Below are 19,044 nucleotides of genomic sequence, written 5' to 3'. Positions count from 1 at the left end.
TAATCCAGCCCCATGTGGCCGGTTTTCTTTAACTCTTTTTCTTTTACATCGAATAGATTACACAGCACTGGAGAATAAAAAGAATATTCAGTTATTCTGCACAGCATATACAAGGCATGCACTTCATATAAACACACACAAATGCATATTTCATTTCAGCACTAGGCATTTTTATTTAAAAATGTATGACACTTTAGAGGCTGCTTATTAAAATTTCTAGCAAACACTTAATGTTTTGATTCCATACCATAAGCATTATGACTAGCTGGGAAATCCCCTGCCCCCATCCCAAACCCAGTAGTACTTCGGGTGCCCTGCTGATCTCACTAGTATACATTGTAAGTATTATAGCTCAGTCTTGGTTTTAAGAATTGCCTTCTAAAACTAGTGGATTTCAAACTGGTGGGGTTTTAAGGCTCATTCTGCTACATACGTGGGAATTAAGAAAAAAATAGGTGTTGGGAAGAGATGGGGCAAAAAAAAAATCTGTGTCCTGTTGCAGATTTCACATGTGCTCAGACACTGCTGGGCTTTAGGAGGCTGTGAAGCTGCGATTGCAGGGTCCATGCTACCAGTGACCAAGTGCTTTGCCAGGTCCCTCATGCTGCTTCTTCCTTCACCACCATCTCCTGGCATTGGCTTCATAACTCACTAGGGCCCTTCTCATCCTGAACCACTGGATACAAACTGCAGCCGCCACCCTTACTACCCCTAACACCATGGCATGTGGTACATTTCCTCCCACCCACCTGGGAAGCTTCAGAAAAACAGGAAGTACTGACTAATGGGGGGGCCATCTAGCTACATTAGTGATCCTCCAGAACCATCACCTATTGTTTGTTAAGGGGATTCCCTGGAAGCATAGGCAAACTGATAGGTCAGTGATTGGGTGGGAGGGATCTGAGCCCCTCACCAATTATAGGGAAGGCAGCCAGAGGAGAGAAGGAGACTGGCTCTGTGTTCCGAGTACCCTAGTGAAACAAATTATAGCTGCCCCAGTACAAGCGTGTTCTGAAGAGGGGAAAAGAAGTGGGTACAGGGAGCCCTTTAAGGTACGCCTACACGGGAGCTGGAGGTGTAATTTCCAGCTTGAGCAGACATACCTGCGCTAGCTCTGACTGAGTTAGCATGCTAGCCACAGAAGCGTAGCCCCCGCAGCAGGAGTGGCTAGCTGCCCTGAGGACAATCCCACCTGAAATGCTAGGGACGTACTTGGGGCAGCGAGACTTCTATTTTTAGTGCACTGGTGCAAGGATGTTTCCTCGAGCTGGAAATGACACCTTCCAGCTCCAATGTAGACATCCCCTCAGCCTCTCCTCCTAGCACTGCATTACAGGAAGCTGCCATAGTCCAGTTTTCTGAATAGGTAAAACAGCACCGATTTGGGTACATGGAGCGTCAGCCCTAAACACAGTCCAGTCCAGCCCAGCCACCAGTTTGAAAGATTGGTTCTATACTTCAGTGTGTTTTAAACCGCTTTCTCCTCTCAGCACACACACGTAGTTCTCCCTCCAGCCTCAAACAGGCTTCCAACAGTAATACCCACTACAGAAACCTATTAACTCGCCAGAGGAGAGCTCCATACATACCTTCTATTCAGAAAAAAGGGGTGACCTGTCAGCTCATGTATCTCAGGACAACTCTATAAAGTTATGAAGAAGCCAAACCCATACTGAGAGCCCTACCAGGCCAGAATACAATAGTTCATTCCAATACATAGGATGGGATTTTCCCCCTCTTTAGACCATTGTATCATCACTGGCTCAAACTGAGCTGCTCCGTATTTACACTTGTGTCACAGAGTCGGATCAGAGCACTGCGTTTTGCAGGGCTTCAGTATATTCGTTGGGTTTTTTTGGATAAAACAAAGAAATCATTTGTTCATATTGCTCTGACTATTCCTCCTATTGGCTCCCAGAGCGGCTACCTCTTACTCCAGAGCTGGACAGTACCTAGACTGTGAGAGCAGGACTTCTCCATTACAGAGCAGGCAAGATGGGTATCTGCATTGGAGAATACTACTTTCAAAAACAGACTTTACTACACATTTCAGTGTCTTCTAAATCTCTCACACAGCTGCCCTGTACATACCCTTGTGCTTTGTAGTACACAGCAGTTCAGAGAATTTGCCAGAACAGGTCCTTCCATTTGTGTGTCACAGTCCAGATCCAGAAGTGGAGGTTGCCAGGGTATAAATGGAGGGGCCACGTGGGCACTATATTCATCTTCACTTGGGTGTCTTGACTCCCCAGAAGTCCAATTCAGCTCCCAATGAAATCAAGGGAAAGACTCGCACTGAGCTCACGGAGAGCTGGATCAAGCCCTGGGTACTAAGAGAGACTGCTTTGCCAGCTTCATACACGCTCTGAACATACCTTGGTAAGCTATATACTAGTGTGATTACGCCACAGACACTCTCAGAGCACAGCCTTTTCCAATACAAATACCTGTCACCGCAGGGCACCTGCACTCTGGGCCTGCCCCAAAGCCCAGGGAGGTCAATGGCTTTGGATCAGCCCCTTTGACAAGTGCAACATCCCATACTCCTTCCAACTCTTTCTGTAGTCTGTGCCTCCCCCGCCACTGGACAATGGCAGGATCTGGGTTCTCCCTGGTGACACTGACTGGGTGCAGAGAGAGAGAACACATGACAACCATTCTAGCAGTGGGGAGCGGACTTCTCCCCTTCACAGGGAAGTCCTAGTTACACCAAAGGAAAAGTACTCTGCCACAGGCATGTTTCTTCACTTGGATTTTAAGCACAGAGGTACAGGCTGCAACCCGGACAGTCACTGGCGAGCGTGAGGAATAGTCATGCACTCTGTCAGGCCCTCTAGGGCATTAGGCTTTTTGCCAGCACAGATCCATCACACCCACTAAACAAAAATGTGGATCAGTCTTCCTTAAAACTAAATAGTTCCTTCTCCCCCTGCCACTCACATTTTTCCCTACACAGGACACAAAGTCTAACTTCCATTCCCTTTCAAATGCAGTTGAAGCAGTGCAGCCCCAAGCAGTCAGAGTAACCCAGAGTTGGGTTGACTCTATGGCTTCACGGTAGCAAACAAGATGTACTACCCTTGGGTCACATTTCCATAGGAAAAGGTTACACATTACACATTTCTGCCTTGAAATGCTGACACGATGATGCAAGATTCACAACTGTTTTCAAACCGGCAAAGCCGAGGAGACCCCCGCTGCTGAGTTCACGAAATGACAGCCTGCCTCAGCGCCGGCCATCCTCACTTTAGCACAGCAGCAGCCCTTCCTTTGCTGCCAAGCGCTGGCGATGGATTTTGTCTTGCTGCAGCTCCTCATGGTTTGGATGCCAAAGTTTCATGATGATTCTCTCAATGTTTAGAGCATAGACGGTGTGTGCTGGAACAACCTCTCTGTGCACCTGCGGGGGAGTGGGGGTTACACGTTAGAAAACATTGTTAGCCAGATGCTATCACGCTCACTCCCCCCATTTCTAAAATAAGATGCATCTAGTACATTTACTATAACTATAGAATAAGCTGATGAGGGGGTCCTCAGGGGCAACAAAAGCATGTTGCTTTGTGTTTCTAACTTGCCAACATTGACACACACCCAGAAGAGACCACCTGCACTGAAGCCACCCACTCAGGATAAGCACAGGGAAATAGATAGTCCTTGCAACACGCTCATAAGGGTCAAACCCAGGAAGCTAATTCCAGAGTCAAGAGTCTTCCTTCTGAGAATGCTTGGTCTCACCAGCCCCAAGCCATGCAAAGCCAGGGATGGACACCTCAAGCAGCCCAGCTGGTAATAAGTACCTGCATGGAACACAGAGAAAAGAGGGATTTATATGGCAACTCAGTGTGCTGTATTTCTGCCAAATCTCCGTCAATCGAATGCAGGGAGGGGAGCTGTGACCACCTGTAACCTGTGCATAATCCCAAGGTGAGAACCTATGAGCTAACGCATAATACGCTTGCAGCTACAGTGGCAATATTTACCCAGCTAGCGGGGCCAGTCCAGAGTCCCTGCCAAATACTCTAGGCAGCTCCATGTATAGCCACAGATTTAAGAAGAAAACAAGGAAACAGCCTGTTTAAACAAACAAGCAGTGGGGAGAGAGTGAAATCAGGTCCATCTCCAAGTACATATTACAGAGCAGACACAATCAGCTCTGACTAGCAGTCTCTTCTCAGGAAAGCATCTCCCCAAGCCATGCTGCAATGGAACGTGAATGGTTACCTGTAATGCCTCAAAAAGGTCGTACATGTTCACAGGAGGGAGAGTAGCTGGTAAAGTATTCCCAGAACATGCTAAGAGGAGAGCCGCCTGCTGCTCAGCATCGTCAGGAGCGGGATGGGAGGCTAGATTCTGACCTGCAGAAGGTGCCACGCAGGTAGGAGGACTGTAAAGAGAGGGACATTAAAGACATTCCAGTCAATAAAGAAGCTCCCATTTGGGGAAATATCAGGGCAATAGCTTGGCTCCTGAACTTTATTTTTCACTCAGAGCTGGCTCAGGCCTTGTCTGGATACCAAAGTTGCACTGGTTTCACTAAAAATCAGCTTTTAAAAAGGAACCAAGTTAAAATGGCGCAAAGCCGTGTGGCCACACTTAAACTGGTTTACGTTACTTTTAACTTGGTCACTTTATTGCAGACAGGCTGCTGGCATTCTTACCTGACTAATCTCCAGCCAGAACAGATCCCAAGGCTGTATCTACACTAGGTAAAGAGTTGCAGCAAACTAAAAACAAATACATCTTGGTTAAACTATGTATCAGTTGCAACTCTTCAAATGGCAATGGTGCCGTATAAGGCTTTTTGCTTTGTGAGGTCACAGCCAAAATGCCACTGCTCCCCAGCAGCCAGAGACAGCATGCTTACTCCTAAGCATAAAAAACGCTGTGGTATAGTGCATTGCTGTTTGGGTTTCAGAGATTACAAGAGACAAAATGTGTTCTGGAGATTAGCTATTAAAAAGACCCTGATATCTCAGGATTGAAAACATAAAGGAGCCCACTGTGGCCCACATGTCTGGCAGAGATAAGGCAGGAACAAACAGAGTCCTTATCTGCAAGGTGCTGAAGGTAAAACCTAAAAGATCACCTGAAGCTCTGGGACAAAGGCTGTGGCTGACAGCTCTGCTCCCAAGCCGGAGCAGTCCTAGTCCTATTTTTGGCCCCCTACCTCCCTGCAGTTGAAATAATTTACATATGCAAAACCCATCACTTGCATGCAGAAGTGATGGACTCCACCCTGCTCCCAGCAGAACAAAAACCAAACCAAACTGCCGACCGATCAGAAGCGGAGCAAAACAAAGCAGAGTGGTACAGCAGTTCAGTGCCCCAGACAACTGCCCAGCTCACCCGCCCCTGGAACTGCCTCTGCTCCCAAGGCACAATGGCGCTGTCCACCACAAGGGTAGTGTTTTGCTGTGCAGAGACTGAGCTTTGCCGGGGGCCAGCCTGAGACCGCAAAACAAATTTTTAAAGAATCTAAGAACTGCCTTGACCCTCATCAGCTTCTGCTCCAAGTGCGGGTGCAATTTTCTGACCTCACTTTCAGCAAAAAGCACACAGGGCAGAAAGAAAACAAATAAATATAAATTATTTAAAAGACCTTAACATCATTTTCCATTGGAGAATTAAAAAAGGGAGTCCCATATGTGACAGATGCTAGTCATATTACTTTGTGCACTCCTGGAAGGTGCTCAGATAGCACAGTGATGAGGGAGGTATAAGATTGGAATGGAATACAAAACAAACACTGGATGCTGAGTCCACCCTAAGGGGCCAGCCCTGGTTTCTTATGAACGCTTCCTAAGGAAGGAATAACTGACCAATTAATCAGAATTCCAAGTTTCAGCTTTCTAAACTACTGGACTGTCCCCCTCCAGGAGGGTAGTACAAACGGATTGGGGATTCTGTGGGTTACCATCCATGGCTTGCACCTCTGGCAATTCCAATCTCTCTGTCATCACAAGCTGCATGCTCTATTTACTGTAGTAGAGAGAGAGTCTAGAGCATTAGGCCTGGTGCAAGACCTGAGGCCCAAGCCAGAGGCTGTGAACCAAAGTCAGGCAATGTACTGGAGTACTGTGTCCGGTTTTGGGCCCCACACTACAAGAAGGATATGGATAAATTGGAGAGAGTCCAGCGAAGGGCAACAAAAATGATTAGGGGTCTGGAACACATGACTTATGAGGAGAGGCTGAGGGAACTGGGATTGTTTAGTCTGCAGAAGAGAAGAATGAGGGGGGATTTGATAGCTGCTTTCAACTACCTGAGAGGTGGTTCCAAAGAGGATGGTTCTAGACTATTCTCAGTGGTAGAAGATGACGGGACAAGGAGTAATGGTCTCAAGCTGCAGTGGGGGAGGTTTAGGTTGGATATTAGGAAAAACTTTTTTCACTAGGAGGGTGGTGAAACACTGGAATGCGTTACCTAGGGAGGTGGTAGAATCTCCTTCCTTAGAAGTTTTTAAGGTCAGGCTTGACAAAGCTCTGGTTGGGATGATTTAATTGGGGATTGGTCCTGCTTTGAGTAGGAGGTTGGACTAGATGACCTTCTGAGGTCCCTTCCAACCCTGATATTCTATGATACTGATGCAAATGCCTGTAAGTTCAGTGTCCGGTACATGAACTTGGCACAGGTACTGCTAACATTGCTAAAACACACTGAATATATAAACACATTCCAGCAGACTAGCACAAGAGATGATTTGACAGAAGCGATCAACAGGGATGTTTTATCTGAAACATCAGGACAAAGGTACAAGGGGTGGCAACAAACATGTCACCAAACACACAAGGTGGTACGTAAGTTGTTTATCTCAGATTGTTTGTCGCAGTCTATAAATGTTCGGGTACCTCACCTTAACCCTTTTCCAGCCTCAGGGGCAACAGAAAGTCCCACTGCTGACTGAGTTCTTGTCACTCAGCACTCCTATATTACTGTATCTGTAGACACTGATCTGGGAAGCTAGTACTGTGTCTTGAGGGCAATACACCTGGCTGAATGCCTTTACCACTGACCTGAGTCTGGTCTTTCTGGGTCTGCTGAGCCAGCTACCTGTGCAGAGCTTGGACAACACATGGAGAGAGCACCTATGCATGCCAAAAATGGCCTCACACCAGGGATATTGTGAAGATTAGTTATAGATAAGGCTGTGTGTCTGTCATGGAGGTCACGGAAGTCACGGAGGGGAGGGGGGCCCTCCCCAGAAGTGACTGGCATGTCCCTGCAGCTCTTAGGCGGAGGGGCTGGGGGCTCCGCGCACTACCCACGCTCACAGGCACCGCCCCCGCAGCTCCCATTGGCTGCCAATGGGAGCTGTAGCTCGTGGCAGAGGCAGTGCAGGGAGCTGCAGGAACACACGCAGCTGAGTAGGGAGCCTACCAGACCCGCCAACCCTCCCCCGCCCAGCACCAGCAGGGGTCCTGGGCCCAAGTTTTAGTTAGGGGTATATAGTACAAGTCATGGACAGGCCATGGGCCGTGAATTTTTGTTTACTGCCCAAGACCTGTCCATGACTTTTAGTAAAAGTACCCATGACTAAAACATAGCCTTAGTTATAGATCGTCAAGCCTGTACCCTGGGACCAGTGCATAATTAGTCTTAAAATACAATTCAGTACATTATCCAATCCAATTTAAATGTTTCCAGTAATGGGCTTTCCTCCCTTCCCTTGGCAGTTAATGTACAGAAAGGGCTTTGAGATCCCTGGATGAAAGGTACTTCAGATGTACACAGCATTATTAGGGATTGAAAAATTCATTTGTCAGCAGGGAACAGGAAATTTTCCCTGTGGAGAGGGAGTGGGATGGGGGAGAAGCATAATCTTCTGCAGAATTTACTCTTTCATGCAAAAACAAAACAAAACACCACTCCTTACGCTGAGAAGATACCCTTCCAGATATGAACTGTACAGTCTTCCTGAGTCTGCAGACAGATGCAAAATTACTGCTGCTGCTCATAGCCTTCCCAAGAGGCTGCAGCAGGAGACTGAAATCAAAATCATTGCTGATAATTTTACTGCTGACCGAAAGAGTTCTGCACAGTAGCCACGAGTCAGTATCTTTGTCAATTCCACACTGTAGCTATCTGGGAAAGCTACAGGCAACAACAAAGGTAGACACTGGAGCTATCCACATGGGAGTAGGACCCAAAGAGAGGCTGGGAAAGTGGTAGAGCCAGGAGAACAGGGAAGGGAAATAGTGGCCCAACCCCTTCGCTATTCTTCATGAGTCAGAAGATCGTAGGGGGCATGGCGCATTCTTATCTCATCTTAAGGTTTTACACAGGTGAAAGCTGCTTCTCCCTTCCAGCAGCAAGAGGTAGTTGGAAGGTGGGGGGTAAGAGTCTGTGTACTTCAAATCAAACTCGCCTACTAACCAGAGGCTTATATGAAAAACTGAGTCCTCAGACTGGATCTAGAGAGAACACCCAAACAGGAATTCCAGCGTCCTCACCTGCTAGGAATCAGTGGTAAGGGACACAGACTTCTCACCAGGGCACTTATGCTAAACCCAAAGTCCTTCCCCTCTGCCCAGTAGGGACAGTCCTCTGGCACATCTGCAGTTTCTGAATATTAAATATTACCACTAAGTTTTCTCCAGGGGTTTAAAAAAAAAAAAAAAGGATCAGTAAGCTCAGTCTCCTTCACCAACTACTCATTGACTATGTTTAGAACGAGGTAGCTCCATGAGAGCTCGCTTACCATTCAATTAGATTATTATAGGCAACAACACTGTTCTTCAGGTAAGGCTGTGGATTAACATTGCTTCCGAAGGCGTATTTGAAATGACCATCTCTCAGGCGATAGGCTTTCCTCCTGGATACTACAGATGCCAGGATATCCTTAAGGTGATTCTGTAATGACAAATGTTACCTTTACCATTTGTGGAGCATGCTCTCAATATTGTCATATAGGCCTGTTTATCCCTTCCACCTAGATACCGCTGCAATCAGTGCATCACAAATGCCATTGGTCATATATAGAGGCAGTTTCATAATTATTCATTTTAGACTATTAACTGGTGGATTCTGTTGTATGGATAGCTTCCATTATTAGAGGCACAATCCGGCAATGTTATTTTAAAGGAAATGCATTCAGTAGAAGATGATACAAATAGCACCCCCCTGCATCACATATCTGGAAAAGAATGTATTTTATAGTTTTTTACTGAATCTGGAAAAAAAAAAAAAAAAAAAGAAGTCAAGATAGCCCTGAAAAAAAACAGATCTCCAACCCAGATAAAAATCCTAGTGCCTCAGGAGGGCAACCCAATCAAAACAAAGCCAGCATGCTGATTTCCTTGCTATCACATGTTCATGTGTTTCTCTTCCTGATTTATTTCTGCAAACCAGTAGGGTACCAAACGTCACGGGAGCCTGCCTTCAGACAGCAGGATTGGTGTAAATTTCATTACCCTATTTGTACACAAAGCAGAACAAGCACAGTAAACAGAGCACTATGTGCACTTGCCTGTGAACTGAAACTCACAGCTCTAATTTGAGATCTCCTGGTACCAACCTTAAACATGTCTCTTAAATGTCAGGAAATTCCCACCACTAACTAGCACACTGTGGTAGAGGACAAGAAAGGGTTTCATAAATCAGCATCAGAGAGTGCATGTGCATAGGAATATTACACTTAAAGCTATTCTGAAAGCCACACTATGCTTTTATTAAGGGCTGGCCTTACTTCTGAGGTGAAACTGCTGGAGAGGGATGTACAGGGGTGAAAAGAACAAGCAGAAAGTTGCTCCCACATCTGGTCCTATTGATGGATGGGGAGATCAGACTGGCCTCTGAGTCTGCTGTGTAAGCACCTAGAAGCACAAGTCTTAAGTAGTTGCTTGCATTGCTTGGGCCTGATCTTGAGAGATGCTAATAGCCACAACTCCCATAGAAGACAATGGGAATTAAATGTAATCAGCACTTCAGGTTTAGGCACTATATGATTTATCTACCTTGCTTGAGCTTCAAGAGCAGACAAGTTTTACAATAGCTTGACGTGCCTAAAAAGGGACTGTTCAAAACTAATCTTGTGGCCTCTGGATATAAATCTGGAGTATAAACCGCTGCTAGTAATGGAATATACATTTTAAAAATCCATCATAGTTAAAGAAATCTTTTATTTTAAAAGCTGAAGGTCAAATGTTTTCAAACTCAGCTTCTAAAATTGTGCCTACAATTTTTCACTCTGAGCTTCTGCAAATTATATTTTTGTCTGCACAAATACAAGATCCTTTACGTATGCCAAGACTCTGATCTGAAGTGCTGCAGGAATAACTTTCGGTGCCAGTTTGGGAGGCACCTATGAAACACATGGCATGGATTCTCATAAGTCACCTGTAAATATAGTGAAGCTAGTTTCCTCTCACACACTGTTGTGCCTCGCCATACACAAAGCCTTTTATTAGTAGCATAATCAAAACCACATTGTTGGTCTGTCTTTTCTAACCTGCACAGCATAGACAATAGCCGTCACTGCCTCTTCGGTGACATTGTCCAGCCCGTGCTCATATGCAGTCACTATCATCCTTCCTTCTAGCTGGCCCCGCGTGGGAAGCATCATTGTATGGGAACACAGCTTCAAATCATCATCTTCTTGAGGATCCTTTGCCACAAACTGCTGGGCTCCAGACAATGGATTCTGAGGCTGGAATCGGTGCTATCAGACAAACACGCTTTTCATTTAAAAACTACTAATTCCAGCAGTGAGTACAGTTTTCAGGGGAGATGTGAAATTGAGGTCCTGAATTTACATGGTCATTAAACAAGGCACTCTTCATAAGAGAATAAGGATTTTAAGCATATCCGCCTAGTTGAGTTCCAACTTTGGTTATTATATTCTGCCTGTCTTACATTTACCTGGACAAGGCGAGTGAGGTAATATCTTTTATGGAACCACTTCTGTTGGTGAGAGAGACAAACTTTTGAGCCACAGAGAACTCGAAAGTTTGTCTCTCATGTCAACAGAAATTGGTCCAATAAAAGATATGACCTCACCCACCTGGTCTCTCTAATATCGTGGGACCAACATGGCTACAACTACACTTCAATTTACCTTACCTTTTCAACTTAACATTGTTGTGTGCTGCTAAACAGCTGGCTGTTCCCCCTCAGAAACAGTTGTTTTTCAGTCATCCCAAAATATCAGATGCTTAATTAGTTAATGTTTATACAGATATCCTCGGATAGAAGGGGTTATAAAAGCTTTATACAAAACTACAAAGGATAACCATATATCTAACCAATGTTTATTTAAATCTGATTGAAAAAAATATTACCACTAATGAGTGGGAAGTTGTTCTGCTAATCTTGAGCACTTCAGCTTTCATTTGGTTGCAAAGATATAACCTTCAAAATGTAACTGATTCTGCAAACGGAAAACATATGTCTTTGGAAAGCAGAAGCAAAGTGGAATTAACATGAAATCTGGTAATTTCACAGCTGTTACTTGGACCTTCCTGGGTAGCAATGAAATTGAGTCAATTTCATGCTGTTGAGGATACTAATAGCAGGGACAGGCACAGAAGTTATTCATGGGGCGGGGGGGAGGGATAGAGTAGAAGACACTTCTTTTCCCCTTCCCTCCTGGCAGCAGAGAGGTGGTCCTTTTGAGAGATCGAGTGGAGCATTAACAGAAATCTCCTCTCTCAGCAGTATTTTGGTATCAGCTGAACATCTTAACTCTAATGGGATTATTAACTTCACTACTTGTAAATAATCCTATCCAAAATTCATCCTGATAAAACCTTAATACAGTACTACACTATCATACATTCCTGAAAAAAATGCATATGAACAGTATATATACACACACACATTCACATTTTTTAAACCCACCAAGTTTTAAGTCCACCACCAGACATATGTATTACTCAGTTAACCAGATTCTCATCATTGCTTAGTGCCAAAAGATTACTGTGAATTTTTATAAATGAAGATACTACAGATTATCCGAATAGCAGCTTCTATGCATTGCTGTTACAGTCTCAGCCAAAACTGGGCGAATAGTAAGAAATATTGTCTGAATCATTGTGGCAATTTCTAAATATAATTCTACTTCCACTGGGTTCACAACTCTTTAAGACCACTGTCTGTAAAGAATATTACAGTGCCGGATTATACCAGTGTCAGATTTACTCTCCGGTGTCTATGGGCCCAATTCTCACTCACACTAATGCCCTTTTTACCACTCTGGCAGTGTAAAATAGTCTCCAAGTGGGCCCACCTTACAGACCCTTTAGAATGTCAGAGTAATATAAAAAGGGGATTAGTGTAAATGAGAACCTAGTCCTAGGCGTTTCTCCCCTTACCCCACGGGGAAAAGCCTAGGCAGAGAAGAGGCACTCCGAAGTATTTTCCCTTAAGAAACTTGGAGCCCTCTAAGAGTGGTCTGTTTAAAAGAAAGTGTTGCACCCATCCAGACATCCCAAAGCAATATGGAGTTGGCTAGCCCAACTGGGCTCACGCAGCAAGTCAATTTGAGAAGAAGAGGCAAGCATAATGGTAACTATAATATATGGAACGATGACCTTTTGCTTCATGAAGCACTTAGCTTTTTAAAGTCAACAAGAGATCAGGGGCAGCATGAAATTATAAATATCTGGACTGAAAGAGACTTGTCTGGTAATTACACTTGAATACTTATTGCTTTAATAAAAATGCTTCTGCTGGAATGAGGTAAAGCATCTTAGCCATCCCAGCTAACAAAGGGGCCATTTACTGCTCACAAATTGCCAGCTCTTCATTTCTAGAGTGTTTAGCAGAGTGGAGACCCTTTGCAGAATATAAACTTACATCAAACTTCTGCCGAACAGAAGAAAACTTTTTCTTTCCTTTGGGTTTTCCAGGTTTAGCTGCAGAGCCACCCGTCCACGGCAGAGGCCCAGGACCCTCTGAAAATAGGAGAGAAGGGAAAAAAGCGGAGAGGGGAAGGTCACTCCAATTTTTAGCCAATATAATTTAGTTCATACAGTTAACAACAAGACAAAACCCACAAGGTTCTGATACCTCTGAAGAGCACTTCCATACTTTCCAATTTAAGTGTATGTACCACTTCTATTTTACACTATTTGGCTTGTTACTATTCTCGACTACTAAAACCATGTATCTGAGCAATAATTCTGTTACTTCAGAGGGAAATTATCTGAACAATATTGTGCCTTTCTTGCAACATGTTTTTAAACTGCAATAGATGCATGAGGCTATCACAAAGGCACATGTATATAATGGCTAGACAACACTACACCTACCTAAAAGGACATGGCAGGCACTGTATTGGTGGATGACTTCTGAAGACGGTTATTAAGCAGTACATCAAGGATTGTATGACTTTAACTATGCTTCTCAAGTATCTGAAGTCCGAGCCTGCAGAGTTCCAAGTGACTCCTGAGACGTGCTGAGCATCCTCATCTCCTATAGAAGCCACTGGGAGCTGAGACTGCTCTGACCCTCACAGAATTGGATCCTAACTCTTCAGGCACATCCTGTATTTGCTATTATGCAAATTACAAAATCATATAAAGAGAAAAGCTAGATGTGTGTTCACTGGGTTTTAGTGATAATGACCCTGAAAGTTCTAGAGTCTCCAGACTGTTCAACATATTTCACAGAGCTATCTCACATGACATGAGTCTGACCAAGAAATTAGTGGTTGGAATTTCCCTTTGTAATCCTGTAGTGGTATACAAATGTCTACACCCAGAAAGAGCTTTTCATTTTAAAAACAATGACCTAAACTTTTGAGGACAATAGTATGTGGGGAAACATCTTAGAGAACGCAAATTATATTGGGGAATGGAAAAATAACAGGCATTGCAATGTCTGTTAATGGATCCTTTATATACCTAGGATTTCATATGTTCTTACTTCCCCTGAGAAATAGCTGCCCCAAGGAGTAAGAGCTCCATATAGAAGCTCAAAAACACAAGGATTTCTTGACACAGCAGTCCCTACACTACTGACACTAAGGAGTTCATAACAATGGCGTTGATTTGGAAGAACTACTAATAAGAGAATAAAATGTCCTGTAAAAACAATTTTCTACACCCAAATCATTTCATATTTCCCCACCCCCAAAAAAATATTTTTTAGACAAAAGGAAGTGACCAACTAAAGTTAAATATACAATTCTTAAACCAAGCTGGGGTTGCACACTCAAAGACTAGAAGTTTCTCTCTATGCAACACACCAGAGCAACCTTAACTCTTCTAGTAGAAGGGGAGGGAAAAGAGTAGAGTATTTCAGGGAAACTATGAAGATAGAACGAAGTTGCTCAGGGCCATGGACGCAGAGGTTTTTGTAGGCAGGATGGAGAAAGGGGTGATGCGTATCATTCAGGCCCTCTCAGTAGCACCCCGTCCCACTTCTCCACACGCACACGCAGCTCAGCATACACTTCCTATATGCTTAAAGTGTTTAAATGTGTTATTGTTTAAACATTAAAAGTAGCACTGGGATGAACTGTGCTGCTAGGCCCTCCTCTAGCAAAGCAGTTAAGCACATGCTTAACTTTAAGCACATGAAGAGTCCCATTGTATCTCATGTGTTTAATGATAGATTCTTTGAGGTGCTTTAAGTACTTCCATATTTCAGATGAGACTTAAAACCAAGGTCCTGATCATATGTGGTTCTTAAAGATCCCATGACATTCTTTTTAAGAGTAGGGATCTTAGAGTCAGCATCCTGGCCACATTCCAACTCTAGGAATTATGGTCAGCCTAAATAAATTCCCTCTACAGTTTCAGTTCTAAAAAGGTACTCTTCAGGTTCAGTTGTGTAGCACTGTTGTGTTCTACTTGACAGTTGCCATACGTCATCCCCAGAAATGGCTGCATTTCACTAGCAGAGTCATCCTGGACTATAGTTCGTAAGTCATTTTGAAACGAGAGGGATTGTGTAAGCATAATATAGATATATCTTTTATTGAAAAGATTGTTTGACATTCTGGAGTTTTGTAAGAAACATGCTGTGTCCGGACATGACAATTTAGCCTTTCAATATCCGGTGCCTGGCAGGTATTCAATTCCTATTAAGGCAACAACAAAGTTCAATCTGAAGTTTATGTGCTGACTTGCTGAAAGGTAAATTTGCAGCAACATATTGCTCCAATGCTTGGGGCCAGATCCAAATACCCTTACTCACAACTGAACATATCAGATGCCACAAGTGGAGGACAACTTTGTGGAGTACGGTGCAACCCAGCATGAGTGAGGGTATCAGAGTCTGGCTCACTGGATCTTACTGAAGTCAGTGTAAGTCTTTCCATTGACTTTAATAAGTACTAGATCAGGCTCTTAATAAACAAATGTCATATTCATCCTTAAAAGGGCAAGGGAGTATGAAAAAAGTTGCAGAAGAAATAGAGACCCAGAGAGCTAGCAATTGTGTGGAACTGAGAGGAGGAGGAGGAGGAGGAAGGACCAAGTGAAACCAGCTGCAACAAGGATGGTTGTTATATATTACATCACACCAGAAGGTCTAGCCAAGCAGCCCACTTGGATACTGCTCAGGAGTTAGCTACTTGTACTTCCATTGCCACTGCTGGCCAGACCAATATTACAGACATTATACCACATACCCTTGGCAAAGGGAGTCCTGCAGAGTAGTCAGTATCTCCTATTGAAATGTTCACAGAACCTTGTGCACCAGCTCCCACTCCATTATTTCTGGGGGAGGGGCTATGGAAAAGGTTTGATCCGATGGATTTTTTCATTCACTGGTAGTACTATCAGGCACCTGCCCTGGCCCCAGTTTGAGCTCTCTGGCTGAGCGTCAGCTCCCACTAATGAACAAAGATTGGGATTGCTTCCTGTGAGGTAAGGACTGCCAGCCCTTTCATGATAATCTGTCTAATATGCAGCCAATCCGCTCCTTTATGTTTACTCTGCAAACATCTGCACCCCCAGTGCTGTTCAGGGAAATAACATTGCCCCTCCTTCAGGCTTTCGGTATCGTGCTGTGATCATTTTGTTTTATTAAACAAAATAAAAATTCAGAAAGGTAAATGACTTACCACACATTTCACGGATAGCCAATAAAATTATGCAATTATGCAACTTTTAGCTTGTCAAAGAGCAGAGAAGACAATATAAAATTGGTCAATATCACACAGACACGCTAGGGTGGGGTTAACAATTCTGTGATCGTTATTTGATGACAGGGAAGTTAGTGCAAATGGTGTTTAAAGACGTGTCAGAAACCAAGGAAAGCTTTTAGCATTTCATAGTTATGTTAGGGGGAGTTTGGCAGCTCTGGAAAAATCTTTGAAAGGTTTTACCCCTGAAGTCCACACATTTGTATTTCCTAGCCAAGGGGAGGACAAAACTTTTTGGCCAGACGGCCACATCGGGGTGCAAAACTGTATGGAGGGCCGGGTAGGGAAGGCTGTGCCCCCCCCCCCAAACAGCCTGTCCCCCACCCCCTATCAGAACCGCCGACCCAGCCAACCCCCCGACTCCTTGTCCCCTGACTGCTCCCTCCCGGGACCCCACCCCCCCAAACCATGCCCCCCGGGACCCCATTGCCTATCTTACCCCTCCTGCTCCCTGTCCCCTTATTGCTCCCCCCAGGCCCTTAACCACACCCCCGCCCCCTGACAGGCCCCCCAGGACCGCACTCCCTATCCAACCCCCACTGTTCCCTGTCCCCAACTGCCCCCCAGGACCTCCTGCCCCTTATCCAACCCCCCGGCTCCCCTACCATGCAGCTCAGAGCAGCAGGAGCTCGCAGCCCCGCCGCCCACCAGAGCCAGCCTTGCTGCCGGCATGGCTGCGGGGGAGGAGGAACAGCAAGGGAGGGGCCGGGGGCTGAGCTCCTGGCTGCGGAGGTTAAGTGCTGGGGAGGATGGTCCCATGGGCTGTAGTTTGCCCACCTCTGTCCTAGCCCATACAGGGTATGTGGCATTCCTTCCGATTCAGAAGAACTGGACTGTTTCTGTCTCTGCACCACACCTCAGAATATGGAGCATGAATGTACCAGAAGAGTAATGCCAATACTCAGTCCACTCCGGCTATTTCTTCCCAGACCTTAGAAGGTTAGAGAGCAGCCTCTTGGGTCCCTGCTAGATATCCCAACCTCTCAACCTGGGTTAAGAGAAAGTATTCCAGATTTAAAATTAAGAAATCCTAACCCTAACTGAAAAGGAGTACTTGTGGCACCTTAGAGACTAACAAATTTATTTGAGCATAAGCTTTCGTGAGCTACAGCTCACTTCATCGGATGCTCAAATAAATTTGTTAGTCTAAGGTGCCACAAGCACTCCTTTTCTTTTTGCGAATACAGACTAACACTGGCTGCTACTCTGAAACCTAACCCTAACTGGGCTCTGGCCCTGGTTTTTAATAATGGTTCTAGGGACAAGAGAAAGCCACAGCCTGACTGCAGCACGATATATGCATGATTAATATGCTACTCACTCCAATTTCTGCTCAGAAATCAAACTCCAAAAATGCCAAGGCTTTCTAATGTAGGATGACAGGAGAGAGTGGCATGGAATAATTCAGTGGGGGTGGGATGTTCCATATATGAAATTTTTGATTAAGCTTAGAGAAGAAGATATTTCTACAGTACCAGATAAGGCAGATGTTAATGTAACAAATGTCTCCTGGGCTCCCTTATCTAAAGGCCATCCAATGCAGTTGGTTTATTTGGAAGGTATGTACACTGGCAATGAGAGGCACAACCACTTTTGCCCAAGAGGGCCTGGCCAGGTTGAAGATTTGCCACATTACCTACTATTATGTAGGTATTATAGACGTTTTTCCTCAAAAGTTATCTCCAATCTTGGCCCTGAAACCTTTTGCATCATTAACTCAAGAATTAGTATGGTTGTTATCGAGCAGTATTGTTTCAGTTATACAGCCAGTTGTCCTATTTGCCCACTCAGCAAAAATAAGAGACTGAAATTAATGCTCTTTATGATGTAAATAAACCAATTTGCTTCGAACACCTCTAATTTTGTTTCTGCATGTTGTTTATGAGCTATTTTAAAGATGTCAGTTGAATTTAAGAGAAAGGTTGAATGTGGTTTTTTGTATTTTGATCATTTTAAAATTTATATTTGTTTCATCGAGCATCATGGCTAACTGCTAAATCTGAGTTTGTTGGGTGCTGCTGTTTAATTCAGGATGTGCTAATTTCTCTAGGATTTGCTACAGTTTATCAAGGATCTCAGAGCAGTTACTCTTTTACCTACTTAGCATGTAGGCTAGTCATAGTTTGGCTTCTATAGTATTCCTAGAACATTTTCTTTACTTCTCTCACCCCTAGCAGACAAACCTGTTTTATTCCTACAAGCCCGCACCATTGTCTCAGTGTTCCCAGGGGCAGAGAGGGAAAAGAAGCTGAATATGAAAAACAAGAATTTCATCATCATCATCACAGATATCCAGCTGGTTATGCTACTGCCATATAGGATCCTGAAGAACCTCCATAGTATTTTCCAGGAGGGCTGAATCTGATTTAGAATTCAGTCAGTAAATATGATCATCAGGCATTTGGACATCACTATCCGATTTCCTAATGTTTCCAGACAATTACAGCAACGTCAGCTGAAGGCTTATCCTTTCAACACATCAATCCTGTTTTCTCCACTGTCATTTGGATGTTTAGTTATGGAACTTGGGGCTTCACATTGCCAAGCTTATTTTCTCTTGCAGTTACAGAGGTCACCTTCTGATTGTGTAAAATCCCCAAGCAGTTCTCTGGGTTAAGGTGTTCCTTGGGCCAGTGTTCTTGAACATACAGGTTCCCTTCACATAGTCCTCCTATTCAACAAAAGTAGGCAAGTAATCCCAACCCTATTCAGCCAAACACATATTTAACTTTAAGTACATCCTTACATTCTGTTGAAGCTAATGGGCCTTAAAGTTAAGGATTTAAGCACCTGCTTAGTGTTTTGCTACTATGAGGGGGAGTTTCTATAACTTAATATTTTGTTTCCAGTTTTAATCTTTCCTCTTAATTTTCTTGAGCCTTGTGCCCTTAGAATACCTTTTAACACACAGTATTCTAGCACTTTATCATGAGGTTCATATTAAAGGCTTCAAG

The 19,044-nt window shown here is 44.2% G+C and overlaps 1 protein-coding gene across 3 annotated transcripts in view; it reads right to left on the bottom strand.

Moving 5' to 3' along the window:
* Positions 1 to 446: 446 nt before the first annotated feature.
* The window catches only part of TADA1 (transcriptional adaptor 1), a 35,805-nt gene continuing 17,207 nt past the window's right edge, over positions 447 to 19,044 (bottom strand). Inside the window, exons 4-8 of one of the 3 annotated variants that reach the window (XM_074960888.1) lie at positions 12,793 to 12,890; positions 10,448 to 10,657; positions 8,699 to 8,850; positions 4,222 to 4,384; positions 447 to 3,400 (exon numbers count right to left, since the gene is read on the bottom strand). In XM_074960888.1, coding sequence (XP_074816989.1) covers positions 3,248 to 3,400; positions 4,222 to 4,384; positions 8,699 to 8,850; positions 10,448 to 10,657; positions 12,793 to 12,890 — 776 coding nt within the window. In that variant the 3' untranslated portion in view covers positions 447 to 3,247. Of the gene's footprint in view, positions 3,798 to 4,221; positions 4,385 to 8,698; positions 8,851 to 10,447; positions 10,658 to 12,792; positions 12,891 to 19,044 lie in introns of all 3 variants that reach the window. The other 2 variants (XM_074960889.1, XM_074960890.1) reach the window with 2 other exon arrangements.

This window comes from Natator depressus, chromosome 8 (genome assembly GCF_965152275.1).
Source record: "Natator depressus isolate rNatDep1 chromosome 8, rNatDep2.hap1, whole genome shotgun sequence".
Classification (NCBI taxonomy): domain Eukaryota; kingdom Metazoa; phylum Chordata; order Testudines; family Cheloniidae; genus Natator; species Natator depressus.
The sequence above is the reverse complement of the archived record's forward strand: the minus strand, read 5'-3'. Positions and strand labels throughout refer to the sequence as shown.